A 15,000-nucleotide genomic window follows, 5' to 3' on the forward strand; every position below is an offset into this window, starting at 1 on the left:
GGCCCTGGAGTTATATAACACAGAGATCCATTGAAGCCCAGTCATTTCATACACGTAGACTATATTTAAGGAATCTGATCTACAACACATATTTAGAAACAAGTTACAGTGCAATGCCAATAGGATCAAACACAAGTTTGTATTTGTATTTATTATGGATCCCAATTAACTGCTGCCGAGGCCGCAGCTACTCTTCCTGGAGACCAGCAAAGTTAAGGCAGTCATATACAAATGTTAAAAACATGACATTACATTTCACAACAGATTTCACAACACATTAAGTGTGTGCCTTCAGGCCACTACTATACTGCCTCATATCTACAAGACAAAATCCATGTGTACGTGTGTATAGTGTGTATGTTATCATGTGTGTGTGTATGATTGTGTCTGTGCCTGTGTGTGTGTCTCTTCACAGTCCCCTCTGTTCCATAAGGTGTATTTTTATCCGTTTTTTAAAATCTGATTCTACTGCTTGCATCAGTTACCTGATGTGAAATAGAGTTCCATGTAGTCATGGTTCTATGTAGTACTGTGCGCCTCCCATAGTCTGTCCTGGACTTGGGGACTGTGAAGAGACCTCTAATGACATGTCTTGTGGGGTATGCATGGATTTCTGAGCTGTATTCTAGTAGTTTAAACAGACAGCTCGGTGCAAGTTAACCCTAAGCTACAAAGAAAATCGGTCAACTGACATATGGCTAAAACCAAAACTCAGCACATACAACCGTATCAGAAACAGCTACGATCCAGAACTTAATGTCACCCCTCACCTAACCAGAAACCAAAGGTCCTTTTGTGCCCAGTTGAGAACCGGGTTACTTCCTTTGGCAAGTAGGTAGGTTCAACGCCATAGATGAAGAAGAGCGACTATGTACTGTCTTATATTTAGGGCAGGTCGAGAATGAACCCGCCATTTTTATTTCATTGTACTTTATATGATGATTTGAGAGTTAAACTGTTTGATAAAATGTTGCAAAGAAACCAGGAACTATTCTTGATTAGATATGAAGAAAAATTTGAATGGCTATTCTTGGTTGCAAATTTTATCTCCAATGCTTCGACAAGATAAGTTGTAAACTTGAAATGTTTTTGTTTTGTTTTCTCAATTGTTTTTCACTGCTGTATGAACGTATGTTTATATATACAGTCCATTCGGAAAGTATTCAGACCCCTTGACTTTTTTCACATTTTGTTACGTTACAGCCTTATTCTAAAATTTATGAAATCGTTTTTTTCCCTCATCAATCTACACACAATACCCCATGATGACAAAGCAAAAACATTTTATTTTTAATTTTATAAAATGTAATAAAAATCTTGTACATAAGTATTCAGAGCCTTTACTCAGTACCTTGTTGAAGCACCTTTGGCAGCGATTATAGCCTTTACGGACATATTGAATCAATCTTTATCCCAGTCTGCTGTTCCCACATGCTTCAAGAGGGCCACCATTGTTCCTGTTCCCAAGAAAGCTAAGGTAACTGAGCTAAATGACTACCGCCTGTAGCACTCACTTCTGTCACCATGAAGTGATTTGAGAGACTAGTCAAGGACCATATCACCTCCACCCTACCTGACACCCTAGACCCACTCCAATTTGCTTACCGCCCTAATAGGTCCACAGATGACGCAATCGCAATCACACTGCACACTGCCCTAACCTATCTGGACAAGAGGAATACCTATGTAAGAATGCTGTTCATTGGCTACAGCTCAGCATTTAACACCATAGTACCCGCCAAACTCATCATTAAGCTCGAGACACTGGGTCTCGACCCCGCCCTGTGCAACTGGGTCCTGGACTTCCTGACGGGCCGCCCCCAGGTGGTGAGGGTAGGTAACAACATCTCCACCCCGCTGATCCTCAACAATGGGGCCCCACAAGGGTGCGTTCTCAGCCCTCTCCTGTACTCCCTGTTCACCAATGACTGCGTGGCCATGCACGCCTCCAACTCAATCATCAAGTTTGCAGACGACACTACAGTGGTAGGCTTGATTACCAACAACAACGAGACGGCCTACAGGGAGGAGGTGAGGGCCCTTGGAGTGTGGTGTCAGGAAAATAACCTCACACTCAATGTCAACAAAACAAAGGAGATGATCGTGGACTTCAGGAAACAGCAGAGGGAGCAGCCCCCTATCCACATCGACGGGACAGTAATGGAGAAGCTGGGAAGTTTTAAGTTCCTCGGCGTACACATCACGGACAAACTGAAATGGTTCACCCACACAGACAGCGTGGTGAAGAAGGCGCAGGAGCGCCTCTTCAACCTCAGGAGGCTGAAGAAATTCGGCTTGTCGCCAAAAACACTCACAAACTTTTACAGATGCACAATCGAGAGCATCCTGTCGGGCTGTATCACCGCCTGGTACGGCAACTGCTCCACCCACACCATGGCAAGGCTCTCCAGAGGGTAGTGAGGTCTGCACAACGCATCACCGTGGGCAAACTACCTGCCCTCCACGACACCTACACCACCCGATGTCTCAGGAAGGCCAAAAAGATCATCAAGGACAACAACCACCCGAGCCACTTTAATAATAAAGTAAATGTATCACTAGCCACTTTAAACAATGCCACTTTATATAATGTTTACATACCCTATATTACTCATCTCATATGTATATACTGTACTCTATACCATCTACTGCATCTTGCCTATGCCATTCGGCCATCACTCATTCATATATTTGTATGTACATATTCTTATTCATTCCTTTACACTTGTGTGTATAAGGTAGTTGTTGTGAAATTGTTAGGTTAGATTACTTGTTAGATATTACTGCATGGTCGGAACTAGAGCACAAGCATTTCGCTACACTTGCATTAACATCTGCTAACCATGTGTATGTGACAAATACATTTTTATTTGATTTGATTTGAGTCTTCTTTTGTATGATGCTACAAGCTTGGCACAGCTGTATTTGGGGAGTTTCTCCCATTCTTCTCTGCAGATCCTCTCAAGCTGTGTCAGGTTGGATGGGGAGTGTCGCTGCACAGCTATTTTCAGGTCTCTCCACAGATGTTCGATCAGGTTCAAGTCCGGGCTCTGACTTGGACCGAAGCCACTCCTGCGTTGTCTTGACTGTGTGCTTAGGTTCATTGTCCAGTTGGAAGGAGAACCTTCGCCGCAGTCTGAGGTCCTGAGCGCTCTAGAGCAGGGACTAGTCTCCCAGTCCCTGCCGCTGAAAAACATCCCCACAGCATGATGCTGCCACCAACATGCTTCACCGTAGGGATGGTGCCAGGTTTCCTCCAGACGTGACGCTTGGCATTCAGGCCAAAGAGTTCAATCTTGGTTTCATCGGACAAGCGGGCTGTCATGTGCCTTTTACTGAGGAGTGGCTTCCGTCTGGCCACTTTACCATAAAGGCCTGATTGGTGAAGTGTTGCAGAGATGGTTGTCCTTCAGGAAGGTTCTCCATCTCCACAGAGGAACTCTGGAGCTCTGTCAGAGTGACCATTGGGTTCTTGGTCACCTCCATGACCAAGGCCCTTCTCCCCCGATTGCTCAGTTTGGCCGGGCGGCCAGCACTAAGAAGAGTTTTGTTGGTTCCAAACTTCTTCCTTTTAAGAATGATGGAGGCCACTGTACTCTTGGGGACCTTCAATGCTGCAGACATTTTTTGGACCCTTCTCCAGATCTGTGCCTCGACACAATCCTGTTTCACAATTCCTTCAACCTCATGGCTTGGTTTTTGCTCTGACATGCACTGTCAACTGTGGGACCTTATATAGACAGGTGTGTCCTTTTCCAAATCATGTCCAATCAATTGAATTTACCACAGGTGGACTCCAATCAAGTTGTAGAAACATCTCAAGGATAATCAACGGAAACCAAATGCACCTGAGCTCAATTTTGAGTCTCATAGCAAAGGGTCTGAATACTTATGTAAATAAGGTATTTCAGTTTTTTTTATATGTATATACATTTGCAAACATTTCTAAAACCCTGTTTTTCCTTTGTCATTATGGGGTATTGTGTGTAGATTGCTGAGGAAATGTTTTATTTAATCCCTTTTAGAATAAGGCTGCAAAGTAACTAAATGTGGAAAAAGTCAAGGGGCCTGAATACTTTCCGAAGGCACTGTATGTATGTGTGCATGTATAGACACGATTATCTTATTTTGTTACAGTAAATACAATGTGGACTGGGCATTCTGAAGATGCCTGACACGATAATAAAATCGAATCATAGGCTATAGACAAACAGAGACGATGGTTTACTGGGACTGCATGGAACCATCTGCCAGGGTGTGAACAGTCTTATGTTATGGCATTTCTGGGTCTGCGGCATTCGTTCTAAGGCTTCGTGAATTGCAGCGCGGCTAGGCTGGAGAGGAAAGAGGATATCGCTGGCACGCCGTGCAGAGAGCGGAGAAAGGGACTAATTAACATATTAATGATCCCACCTTCTTAGAGCTTCTGTCGGATAGTCAAAACACTTTGATAAGTATGCAAATGAGCACGGAACCATCTGAAGGAGAAATTAGCTGCCGGAGATGGCCGAGCGTGAGAGAGAATGATTGAAAGGGAGAGGGGGCAGAGAGGGGAAGATGGAGAGAGAGAGAAAGAGAGAAAGAGAGAGAGAGAGAGAGAGAGAGAGAGAGAGAGAGAGAGAGAGAGAGAGAGAGAGTATTTGAGCAAGGCAGTCTTAGCCAGGCATGCTGATGGATTGAGCCTCTCGTTTGTTTTATTTATCTTCAATTATCCACTGAGCAAAGCAAAGCACTGGCTGGTGGGATGGACACGTCACACTAAGAGGAGGAGTGTTTCTTTGTCTTCTCTTTGTGTGCGAGAGAGAAAGAAAGAGAAAGAAAAAGAGAGAGAAAAAACAGAGATGGGAAATAGTGCATGGCTATACGCAGCCTTCTCCATACTGTCCGTTCTCTCTCTTCTCTCTCACTATAAAGATACATACGGTACAGAGCGCTGCTGTCTATCAACTGTGCTGACGTCCAAGATGGCGGCAAGACCTAAGCCAGCGGGCCGCCAGCCTCTGAGGGGGTTTGAGTAATGACCCCAACCAGACAAGGGCAAGTAATTATAACACTGGAAAGCCTGGCACGTGACCAGGGTGGGAGATTTCTGTGGGAAAGCTAGTGTGTATGTGTATGTGTATGTGTGTGTGTGTGTGTGTGTGTGTGTGTGTGTGTGCGTGCGTGTGTGTGTGTGTGTGCGTGCGTGCGTGCGTGCGTGCGTGCGTGCGTGCGTGCGTGCGTGCGTGCGTGTGTGAATGCGCACACGTGCGTGACTTAGTTTAGTTCCCGATTCACCGACACGGTCATCACATTCTACAATGATTTTGAATAATTAAAATGTTAAATTAACTGGATAATGTCTTGGACGGCCATGTTCCAGCTCTGACACTGGCGATTAAAGCTAGAACTACTAGCCTCTCTCATTCCACCAACCAGAGGACAGAGAAAACCTGTGTCTTAACTGAGATGGAGTTAGAACAGGTAGCTAGAGACACTTCAAAGGAACAGTATGCACATCCAAAAGTGTCCACAGTTGCAGGGTACAACAATTCCACAAGGAAAGTTGATGAATACCCACACAATTAATGTATTGTTTTATCAGCAACTAGTTGGACCTCAAAGGGTTTTCATCAAGCTTAACTAAGGGTTAGCAATGATCCACCTTCTTCAACTGTACTGAACATTTCAGCCCAAGAGGAGCTGACAGGGAGAGAACGGCTCTGCCCTGTATTTAGTAAGAGACAAATACAAACGCTCTGTTTAAGAGACGAGTGTGAACGGGTCTGACGCATGTGATGTCATAATGATTAACATAGTGTTTGTGGTGATGTGGTACCCACGCATGAGAACCACAAGTTAGTATACACATCGGTGGAGGCTGCTGAGGGGAGGGTGGCTCATAATAACGGCTGGAACGGCAGACATGGAATGGCATCAACCACCTGGAAACCATGTGTTTGTATTTGATACCATTCCGCTCCAGCCATTGCGACGGACCTGTCCTCCCCAATTAAGGTGCCGCCAACCTCCTGTGATACACATAATATATATACACAATAGTCACAGCCTTTATCTAAAAAGGAGGGAATTCTACCAATTCTTTTGACTGCGTATTTAGGAGAAGCCCAAAGTGTCTGCTTCCTGTTATGTAAGGCAGCAACCCCCTCTTTGTCTGACTGGGAAAATGGGATTAGTTCACAATGAGCCTGGTATTTTAGAACAAAGGGGAAGGAATAGAACACAGGCATGTTCTTTAGAGAGGAGAGAGATCCTTCCATTTTGAGTGCTTGTTTATGAATAGCTTTATGGAGAGCTTATGCACTAGAAAACATGATTAGCATATCCCACTGTACATATGCAAATGACAAAGGGATGGGAATACATATTAGTGCAGTAACCTGCCCATCAAACCTGGTTGAGGGGAAACAATTATGGTAGGCTATCGGAATGCGTTTCAATAAAGGATATACCAGTAAAAAAAATATGAAATCATTAGTGTACAGTAGAAGTGGAAAGAATGGTTAATCCGTTACTGAAATAAGACCAAAAGGAGATTGTTTTACCTTCGATGTCTTGCATATTTGCCGCTGACATGTCCACTTCCATCACAGCCTTGTGTTGGACAGCTGCGATGAAACAGAAACACACACTGAGTATGCACGTAACTCACCATTCTCCACACTGAGTATGGACATAACTCACCATTCTCCACACTGAGTATGGACATAACTCACCATTCTCCACACTGAGTATGGACATAACTCACCATTCTCCACACTGAGTATGGACATAACTCACCATTCTCCACACTGAGTATGGGCATAACTCACCATTCTCCACACTGAGTATGGACATAACTCACCATTCTCCACACTGAGTATGGACATAACTCACCATTCTCCACACTGAGTATGCACACATCTCACCATTATCCACACTGAGTATGCACACAATTCACCATTCTCCACACTGAGTATGGACATAACTCACCATTCTCCACACTGAGTATGGACATAACTCACCATTCTCCACACTGAGTATGGACATAACTCACCATTCTCCACACTGAGTATGGACATAACTCACCATTCTCCACACTGAGTATGCACACATCTCACCATTATCCACACTGAGTATGCACACAATTCACCATTCTCCACACTGAGTATGGACATAACTCACCATTCTCCACACTGAGTATGGACATAACTCACCATTCTCCACACTGAGTATGCACACATCTCACCATTATCCACACTGAGTATGCACACAATTCACCATTCTCCATACTGAGTATGCACATAACTCACCATTCTCCACACTAAGTATGCACACCATTCTCCACACTGAGTATGCACATAACTCACCATTCTCCACACTGAGTATGCACCTAACTCACCATTCTCCACATGGAGTATGCACATAACTCACCATTCTCCACACTGAGTATGGGCATAACTCACCATTCTCCACACTGAGTATGGGCATAACTCACCATTATCCACACTGAGTATGCACATAACTCACCATTCTCCACACTGAGTATGCACCTAACTCACCATTCTCCACACTGAGTATGGACATAACTCACCATTCTCCACACTGAGTATGGGCATAACTCACCATTCTCCACACTGAGTATGGACATAACTCACCATTCTCCACACTGAGTATGGACATAACTCACCATTCTCCACACTGAGTATGGACATAACTCACCATTCTCCACACTGAGTATGGACATAACTCACCATTCTCCACACTGAGTATGGGCATAACTCACCATTCTCCACACTGAGTATGGACATAACTCACCATTCTCCACACTGAGTATGGACATAACTCACCATTCTCCACACTGAGTATGCACACATCTCACCATTATCCACACTGAGTATGCACACAATTCACCATTCTCCACACTGAGTATGGACATAACTCACCATTCTCCACACTGAGTATGGACATAACTCACCATTCTCCACACTGAGTATGGACATAACTCACCATTCTCCACACTGAGTATGGACATAACTCACCATTCTCCACACTGAGTATGCACACATCTCACCATTATCCACACTGAGTATGCACACAATTCACCATTCTCCACACTGAGTATGGACATAACTCACCATTCTCCACACTGAGTATGGACATAACTCACCATTCTCCACACTGAGTATGCACACATCTCACCATTATCCACACTGAGTATGCACACAATTCACCATTCTCCACACTGAGTATGCACATAACTCACCATTCTCCACACTAAGTATGCACACCATTCTCCACACTGAGTATGCACATAACTCACCATTCTCCACACTGAGTATGCACCTAACTCACCATTCTCCACATGGAGTATGCACATAACTCACCATTCTCCACACTGAGTATGGGCATAACTCACCATTCTCCACACTGAGTATGGGCATAACTCACCATTATCCACACTGAGTATGCACCTAACTCACCATTCTCCACACTGAGTATGGACATAACTCACCATTCTCCTCACTGAGTATGGGCATAACTCACCATTCTCCACACTGAGCACTCACCATAACTCACCATTGGATGTTCCTCCCCCTTTGAAATCATATAACATTTCTACATTTTTTTTTTTATTTTTTTTTTTTACATTTTTTTGTCATTTAGCAGACGCTCTTATCCAGAGCGACTTACAGCAGTGAATGCATACATTTCATAGATTTTTTTTTCTGTGCTGGCCCCCCGTGGGAATCGAACCCACAACCCTGGTGTTGCAAACACCATGCTCTACCAACTGAGCTACAGGGAAGGCAACCTTTACTCTACCTTTACTCTACACACAATGCACTCTTATTGTACTCCTGTATGTACCGTATGCACTGTTATGGTTATTCACACTCCAATCTGGTCTTACTCCCTCACCTAGCCCCTCCTCTCATTTTAGCCTAATCCTCATCATAACCATCATAACCCTCTCCAGTATCACAGTGGCATATCTCCCCAGACCAGACCAGACAGAACCGTCACGGAAAGTCAGGCGTATTTGCCCTGATGACTATCCACTCTCTGGGGAGCGACGCCATCGAGCGGCATTATCGGCATTATGGACGCCTCGGCCTGGAGATAGGCTGGCCATCGATCTGCTGACTAATTGCTATCTGCAGGCAGCGGTGGAGAAAGGAAAGAGAGGGAGAGAGCAGAGAGAGGGAAAGAAAGAAAGAAAAGAGGGGGAAGAGAGAGGTAGAGATGGGGAGCCACACTGTCTGTGGAAATTAGAAAGCTATACTGCATGCGTCCAGGTGGGATATTATTTATTGATAGGTGGGTCCAGAATGTTATGTCTCAAAAAAACTTATCCCAGCCTGTAAAGGCTGAAAGTATAAAAGTATCTTCGGACCAGGATTAAATGGCCAAATAAAAGACATATATGAGAACTCTTAATGGATAACTGGAGCACCAAAGTAAGGTTGTCCATCATCGATGCAGGGAGATTCAGTGGGCTGATCCCATCAATGGGTTTCATGGTCTAGTACAGTGGTTCCCAAACTTTTTATAGTCCTGTACCCCTTCAAACATTCAACCTCCAGCTGCGTACCCCCTCTAGCAGCAGGGTCAGTGCACTCTCAAATGTTGTTTTTTGCCATCATTGTAAGCCTGCCACACACTATACGATACATTTATTAAACATGCTCTTACAGGACCAGGGCACAAATAATAATATAATAATAATCAATAATTTTACTCTTTATTTAGCCATCTTACATATAAAACTTTATTTGCTCATCAAAAATTGTGAATAACTCACCACAGGTTAATGAGAAGGGTGTGCTTGAAAGGATGCACATAACTCTGCAATGTTGGGTTGTATTGGAGAGAGTCTCAGTCTTAAATCATTTTCCACACACAGTCTGTGCCTGTATTTATTTTTCACGCTAGTGAGGGCCGAGAATCCACTCTCACATAGGTATGTGGTTGCAAATGGCATCAGTGTCTTAAGATGACTTTCAAGTAGTAAGACATGTATAAAAGCAACAGATACCATTAATAAGAAGGGGCTAGAAGCGTTTTATATGGTGAGCTACCGAGTGGCTAGGACAGCAAGCCCCATACTATTGTGGAGGACTTAATTCTTCCTGCTGGGACAATGGCTGGCTTTTCCCTCAGAATGGCTGGGACAATGCTGAGGGAAAAGGCCCAAAAAACTATACAGACAGTGACTTCATCAAATAACACTGTTTCACGACGCATCAGTGACATGGCAGGAGACGTTTTGAAATAATTACTGCTTCGCATACAAGCCAGTGAATTCTATGCATTACAGCTGTCAACAGACGTGGCGGGCCTGGCACAGCTCCTGGTATATGTCCGATACGTTTATGGGAGGTCAATTAAGGAAGACATCCTCTTCTGGAAACCACTGGAAACCACGACAATCGGAGAATGTATTTTTAAAGTACTGGACAGCTTTGTGACATCAAATGGAGTTTGGTGGTCAAGATGTGTTGATGATGAGTTTCTCACACGACTGGCCTATCTGGGTGATTTTTTTTCTCGCCTGAATGATCTGAATCTAGGATTACAGGGACTCTCCGCAACTATATTCGATGTGTGGGACAAAATTGAGGCTATGATTAAGAAGTTGGAGCTCTTCTCTGTCTGCATTAACAAGGACAACACACAGGTCTTTCTGTCATTGTATGATTTTTTTGTGTGCAAATAAACTCAAATGTCAAATGTGATATAGCGAAGCACCTGAGTTGGGTGCACAATTACGCAGGTACTTTCCCGAAACGGATGACACAAACAACTGGATTCGTTATCCCTCTCATGCCCTGCCTCCAGTCCACTTACCGATATCTGAACAAGAGAGCCTCATCGAAATTGCAACAAGTGGTTCTGTGAAAATTGAATTGAATCAGAAGCCACTGCCAGATTTCTGGATTGGGCTGCACTCAGAGTATCCTGCCTTGGCAAATCACACTGTTATTCTCCCTCAAAAAACTCCTGTGGCTTATTTTTTAAATTGGCATGTTTTGTTTCAAAATATCTGCGCAAGAGTGAAGGTTTCATCGAGTTGTGAGATAGTACTTTTGCACAAATAACACACTGTGGGTGAGGAAAGGCACTACTCCCAATACAAGTGAACCCCAAATCAATGTAATCCTCATCATATTTGCACCTCTTCGATGGTCCAACATCCCTGTCTGTTGTTCGGTGCCTTCCCAGATAAGGGGGCAGTAGCTCTTCGGCTGCATCAGATTCATAACTGTCAGTGTCCATGCTAGCTGGGCTAACAACAAATGTAGAATTACTAACGCTAGCATTGAATGTGCTCGTGGAAGCAGAACAACTTGTTTTGTCGACAGGTGCAGGTAGAGCTGTTATGTGTCTTTATGAACACGGGCCATACTTTTTTGTTGTTGCCATTTATCCATTTTCGAGCAAAAGGAATGAGCAGCAGCTTCGTGTGGCTACAATATGGGCCGTTAGTGGAATTGCCGCGAGAGAGTAACGCTTAATGTGAGGCTACTTGTATTTGGCTACCTGTATTTGACATTGTGTTGTTATTATGCTGAACACTAGATGGTTTAATTTTATTTTTGGAAGTGAAACAAGGCTACTCAGGTGAGAAAAAAAACTCACCCAAATGTATAACCTCGTTGGAAAATATAAATGGACTGTTTGAATATGTGAATCACATTTTTATTTGGCATACCCCCGACGGTATTGCTCGTACCCCTGGGCGTCTAGTACATGCAATTCAATAAACTTAGTTAGCAGGGACAACACAAAGGGTCAATTCAGGATCGTCTTATGCCCACTGTACTGACAGGTCTATCCACCTGTCAGTACAGGCTAACGATGGAGTTTGCAGTGGGTTTTAATAAGTTAGATTTGATCAAAGAGAACTTCGACTTGAATTATTTACTGGCAATAGGGTTTGTCAGGATAGATAGGGAGAGAAAAAAACGGAGAAACGGGATAGCGAGACAGAAAGGAAGAGAGTTAGAGAGAAAATAGCGAGAGAGCGACTGGTACAGATGAAGTGAGATACAGAGTGAATAAGGGAGAGAAAGTGAGAGATGAGAATAAAAGAGAGAGGAAACCCAAGGAAGTAGCATGCAGAGTAAATGGCGTCGCCCTCCTGTCTGAAGAGGTGATTGTAGTGCTCGTCTCTCGCTGCACACTGAGAGGCTGGGAGTACTCCACAGCCATTATCGGCCCTCATGGCCTTTCATCTCTCAGCCTCTCCCTCTCACTCTCTACCTCCCTCCCTCTTTCACTCACACACATGGGGGTTAGCTGGAAAGGCAGGGGAACAGGGACAATGTTTATCAGTAATACTGACCTGAACAGCTCTGGTATCGCTGGTTCCACAGGCACTGAGAAATACAGGCAGAGAGAGAGGGGAGAAAGGGATGGGGAAAGAGGGAGGGGAGAGAGAGAGAGGGAAGAGAGAGAGATGAGTGAGAGGGGAGAGAGGGACGGGGAAAGAGGGAGGGAAGAGAGAGGGGAGAGCGAGAGAGGAGAGAGAGAGGAGAAAGAGGGATGGGGAAAGAGGGAGGGGAGAGAGAGAGGGAAGCGAGAGAGGAGAGAGAGAGGGGAGAGAGGGAGGGGAGAGAGAGAGGAGAGGGTGGGAGGGGAGAGAGAGAGGGGAGCGAGAGAGGAGAGAGAGAGGGGAGAGAGGGAGGGGAGAGAGAGGGGGGAGAGAGAGAGGAGAGGGTGGGAGGGGAGAGAGAGAGGGGAGCGAGAGAGGAGAGAGAGAGGGAAGAGAGAGGGAAGGCAGAGAGGGATGGGGAGAAAATAATGAGTGAGGGGATGCGAAAGAAAAAGAGTAATCCCTATATCTTAAAAGCATGCTTTCATCAAGGTTAAAAACAGTGAAAACCATATTCAATGGAGGCAGGCACACTAACACGATGTAATTGGCTGGATAGACTGCCTGGAGAATTGTGAATTCAAGAGTGTCTCATATAGGATGGCTTGTGAGGTGAGAGGCAGTGTGAGGAGAAGAGTGAAGTAGTGAGTGAAAGAGCTGTGTGTGTGTGTGTGTGTGTGTGTGTGTGTGTGTGTGTGTGTGTGTGTGTGTGTGTGTGTGTGTGTGTGTGTGTGTGTGTGTGTGTGTGTGTGTGTGTGTGTGTGTGTGTGTGTGTGTGTGTATTTGTGTGTGTTTGTGTGTATGTGTGTGCTTGTAGGTTGGGGTAAGGTCACCCTGAGTGGCGCCTGCAGTGATTTGAGGAGAGTGCAGACGCACCTCGGATACCTTTTGAGCGTGTGCGATGGCGCTTCTCGTCTGCATTCACCTCCATCTGCAGAGGAGACACAAACAGATAGTCAGAGATAGAAGCCCTGCCAGGGCCTGTGCCAAGAGAAGAGTGGCTTTCGCGGCCTGGCACCTGGGTCTGTCTGTCTGTCTGCCCGCCCGCCCGCCCGTCGGTCCGTCCGTCCGCCCGTCTGTCACTCTCTCCTATGAACACACACAGAGACACCTACACCCCAATTTATCCCGGCAGTAATTGCCTGGTGCCAAAGCTTCACTGTTTCTGACACTGTGAAATTGCATTTATTTTCTCTTTAAAAGGATTAAGAAATGTAGATTTTGCCAGGTGCTAATGTCACCCAAACCTTTCCTTCATGGTGCTTTGAAATATGTATGCAAATGTACTGTGAAAACAAATGCATAATTGCATTGGTTCTTCTTCTGGTCCATATTTGTGTACGGATTATGATTTTCCATCGTTCGCCAACACAGTCACGCTTCTCCATTAAAGGGCACCTATACTATTTTTGACCTAAAGGTGTCATCTTTGCTTTATACCACTTGGCACATTCCTCAAACAAAGTCATATATATATATAGAGTATAATTATAATCCCTCCCATATTCCGCAAGACCACATTATTCACTGTGTACACAATGTTCTGCATGCCTCTCAAATCAATGTCTCATCTCTAAATCCTCTTTTTAATCTCACAGATATCACATCACTCCCACTCCACAATGTCTCCCACACTAGAGCCATCATCTCACAGTAAAAGGGGATCCCGACCGGTCAGAGGAGCATTAACCGTTGATGAGTTGAAAGAAGGGGCGCATTCTGTTATTCCCAGATGTTACTGAACATATGAATGCTCGCTGAGTTGTGGACTATCACAAGCTAGCCGGGTTTGGATGTCTCTTCAATGCGCCACGATTTATTAAAGTGCCACTGAAGCCTTCAGTCCTAATGGTGGAAGCCGTCCTGTTTTTTTTATTTTTATGCTGGCCATAAATGTTTCAAACGGGGAAACTAAAATGATCAAAGCCAACGGTACCTAGTAAATCTTATTAGTGTGGCGAACGGCGGGGTGTTTTTGGGAGGGGGGGGGGGGGGGGGGGAGCCTGAAATTATACTTCTGTGGAGCGGCACAGGGGTTTCCATGGTAATAAGAGGAAATCCTACCTCAGGGGAAAAAAACAAGAAGTTATCAATCCGTGTGGCCCAACTCACCACACTCTATTTACGGTGACAATTGGCTCATGAGAGACAGACAGAGCAAAGGAGCAAATATGAGGGACGATGAATGAACTGCATGACAGAAACTCAATTAGTCGTCACCTGCTGAGACTAGCCAGGCTCAACATGATAATGCTGTGCTTTGCACTGGTGTTTTTCAACAACCATATGGGGAGCACTCATCACCTGACCTCAACAGTGCTACACTTTATGTCAGAAAACACAACGTGAGCTATTTGCTCCTGGCTATGGTGAGGGAGGGAGTTCCACACACACACACACACACACACACACACACACACACACACACACACACACACACACACACACACACACACACACACACACACACACACACACACACACACACACACACACACACACACACACACACACACACCGTGCCTATCTACAACTGTCAGATTCTCTCTAAGGGCTTCTCTCAGCCGCCATGACAACAACAACAACAGCATCTCCGTCGCCGCCACTTCCTCCATCAAGGCCCCTTGTGAGACCGGTGCCCA

General features: G+C 44.9%; 1 protein-coding gene across 2 annotated transcripts in view; it reads right to left on the bottom strand.

Annotated features, from left to right (window-relative positions):
• The window catches only part of LOC106610767 (myelin transcription factor 1-like protein), a 127,691-nt gene that overhangs the window by 68,504 nt on the left and 44,187 nt on the right, over positions 1–15,000 (bottom strand). For both annotated transcript variants that reach the window (XM_045723409.2, XM_014210316.3), the window contains exons 3-5: positions 13,244–13,289; positions 12,329–12,362; positions 6,546–6,608 (exon numbers count right to left, since the gene is read on the bottom strand). In XM_045723409.2, coding sequence (XP_045579365.1) covers positions 6,546–6,608; positions 12,329–12,362; positions 13,244–13,289 — 143 coding nt within the window. The remainder of the gene's footprint in view (positions 1–6,545; positions 6,609–12,328; positions 12,363–13,243; positions 13,290–15,000) is intronic.

This window comes from Salmo salar, chromosome 09 (genome assembly GCF_965601325.2).
Source record: "Salmo salar chromosome 09, fSalSal1, whole genome shotgun sequence".
NCBI lineage: Eukaryota > Metazoa > Chordata > Actinopteri > Salmoniformes > Salmonidae > Salmo > Salmo salar.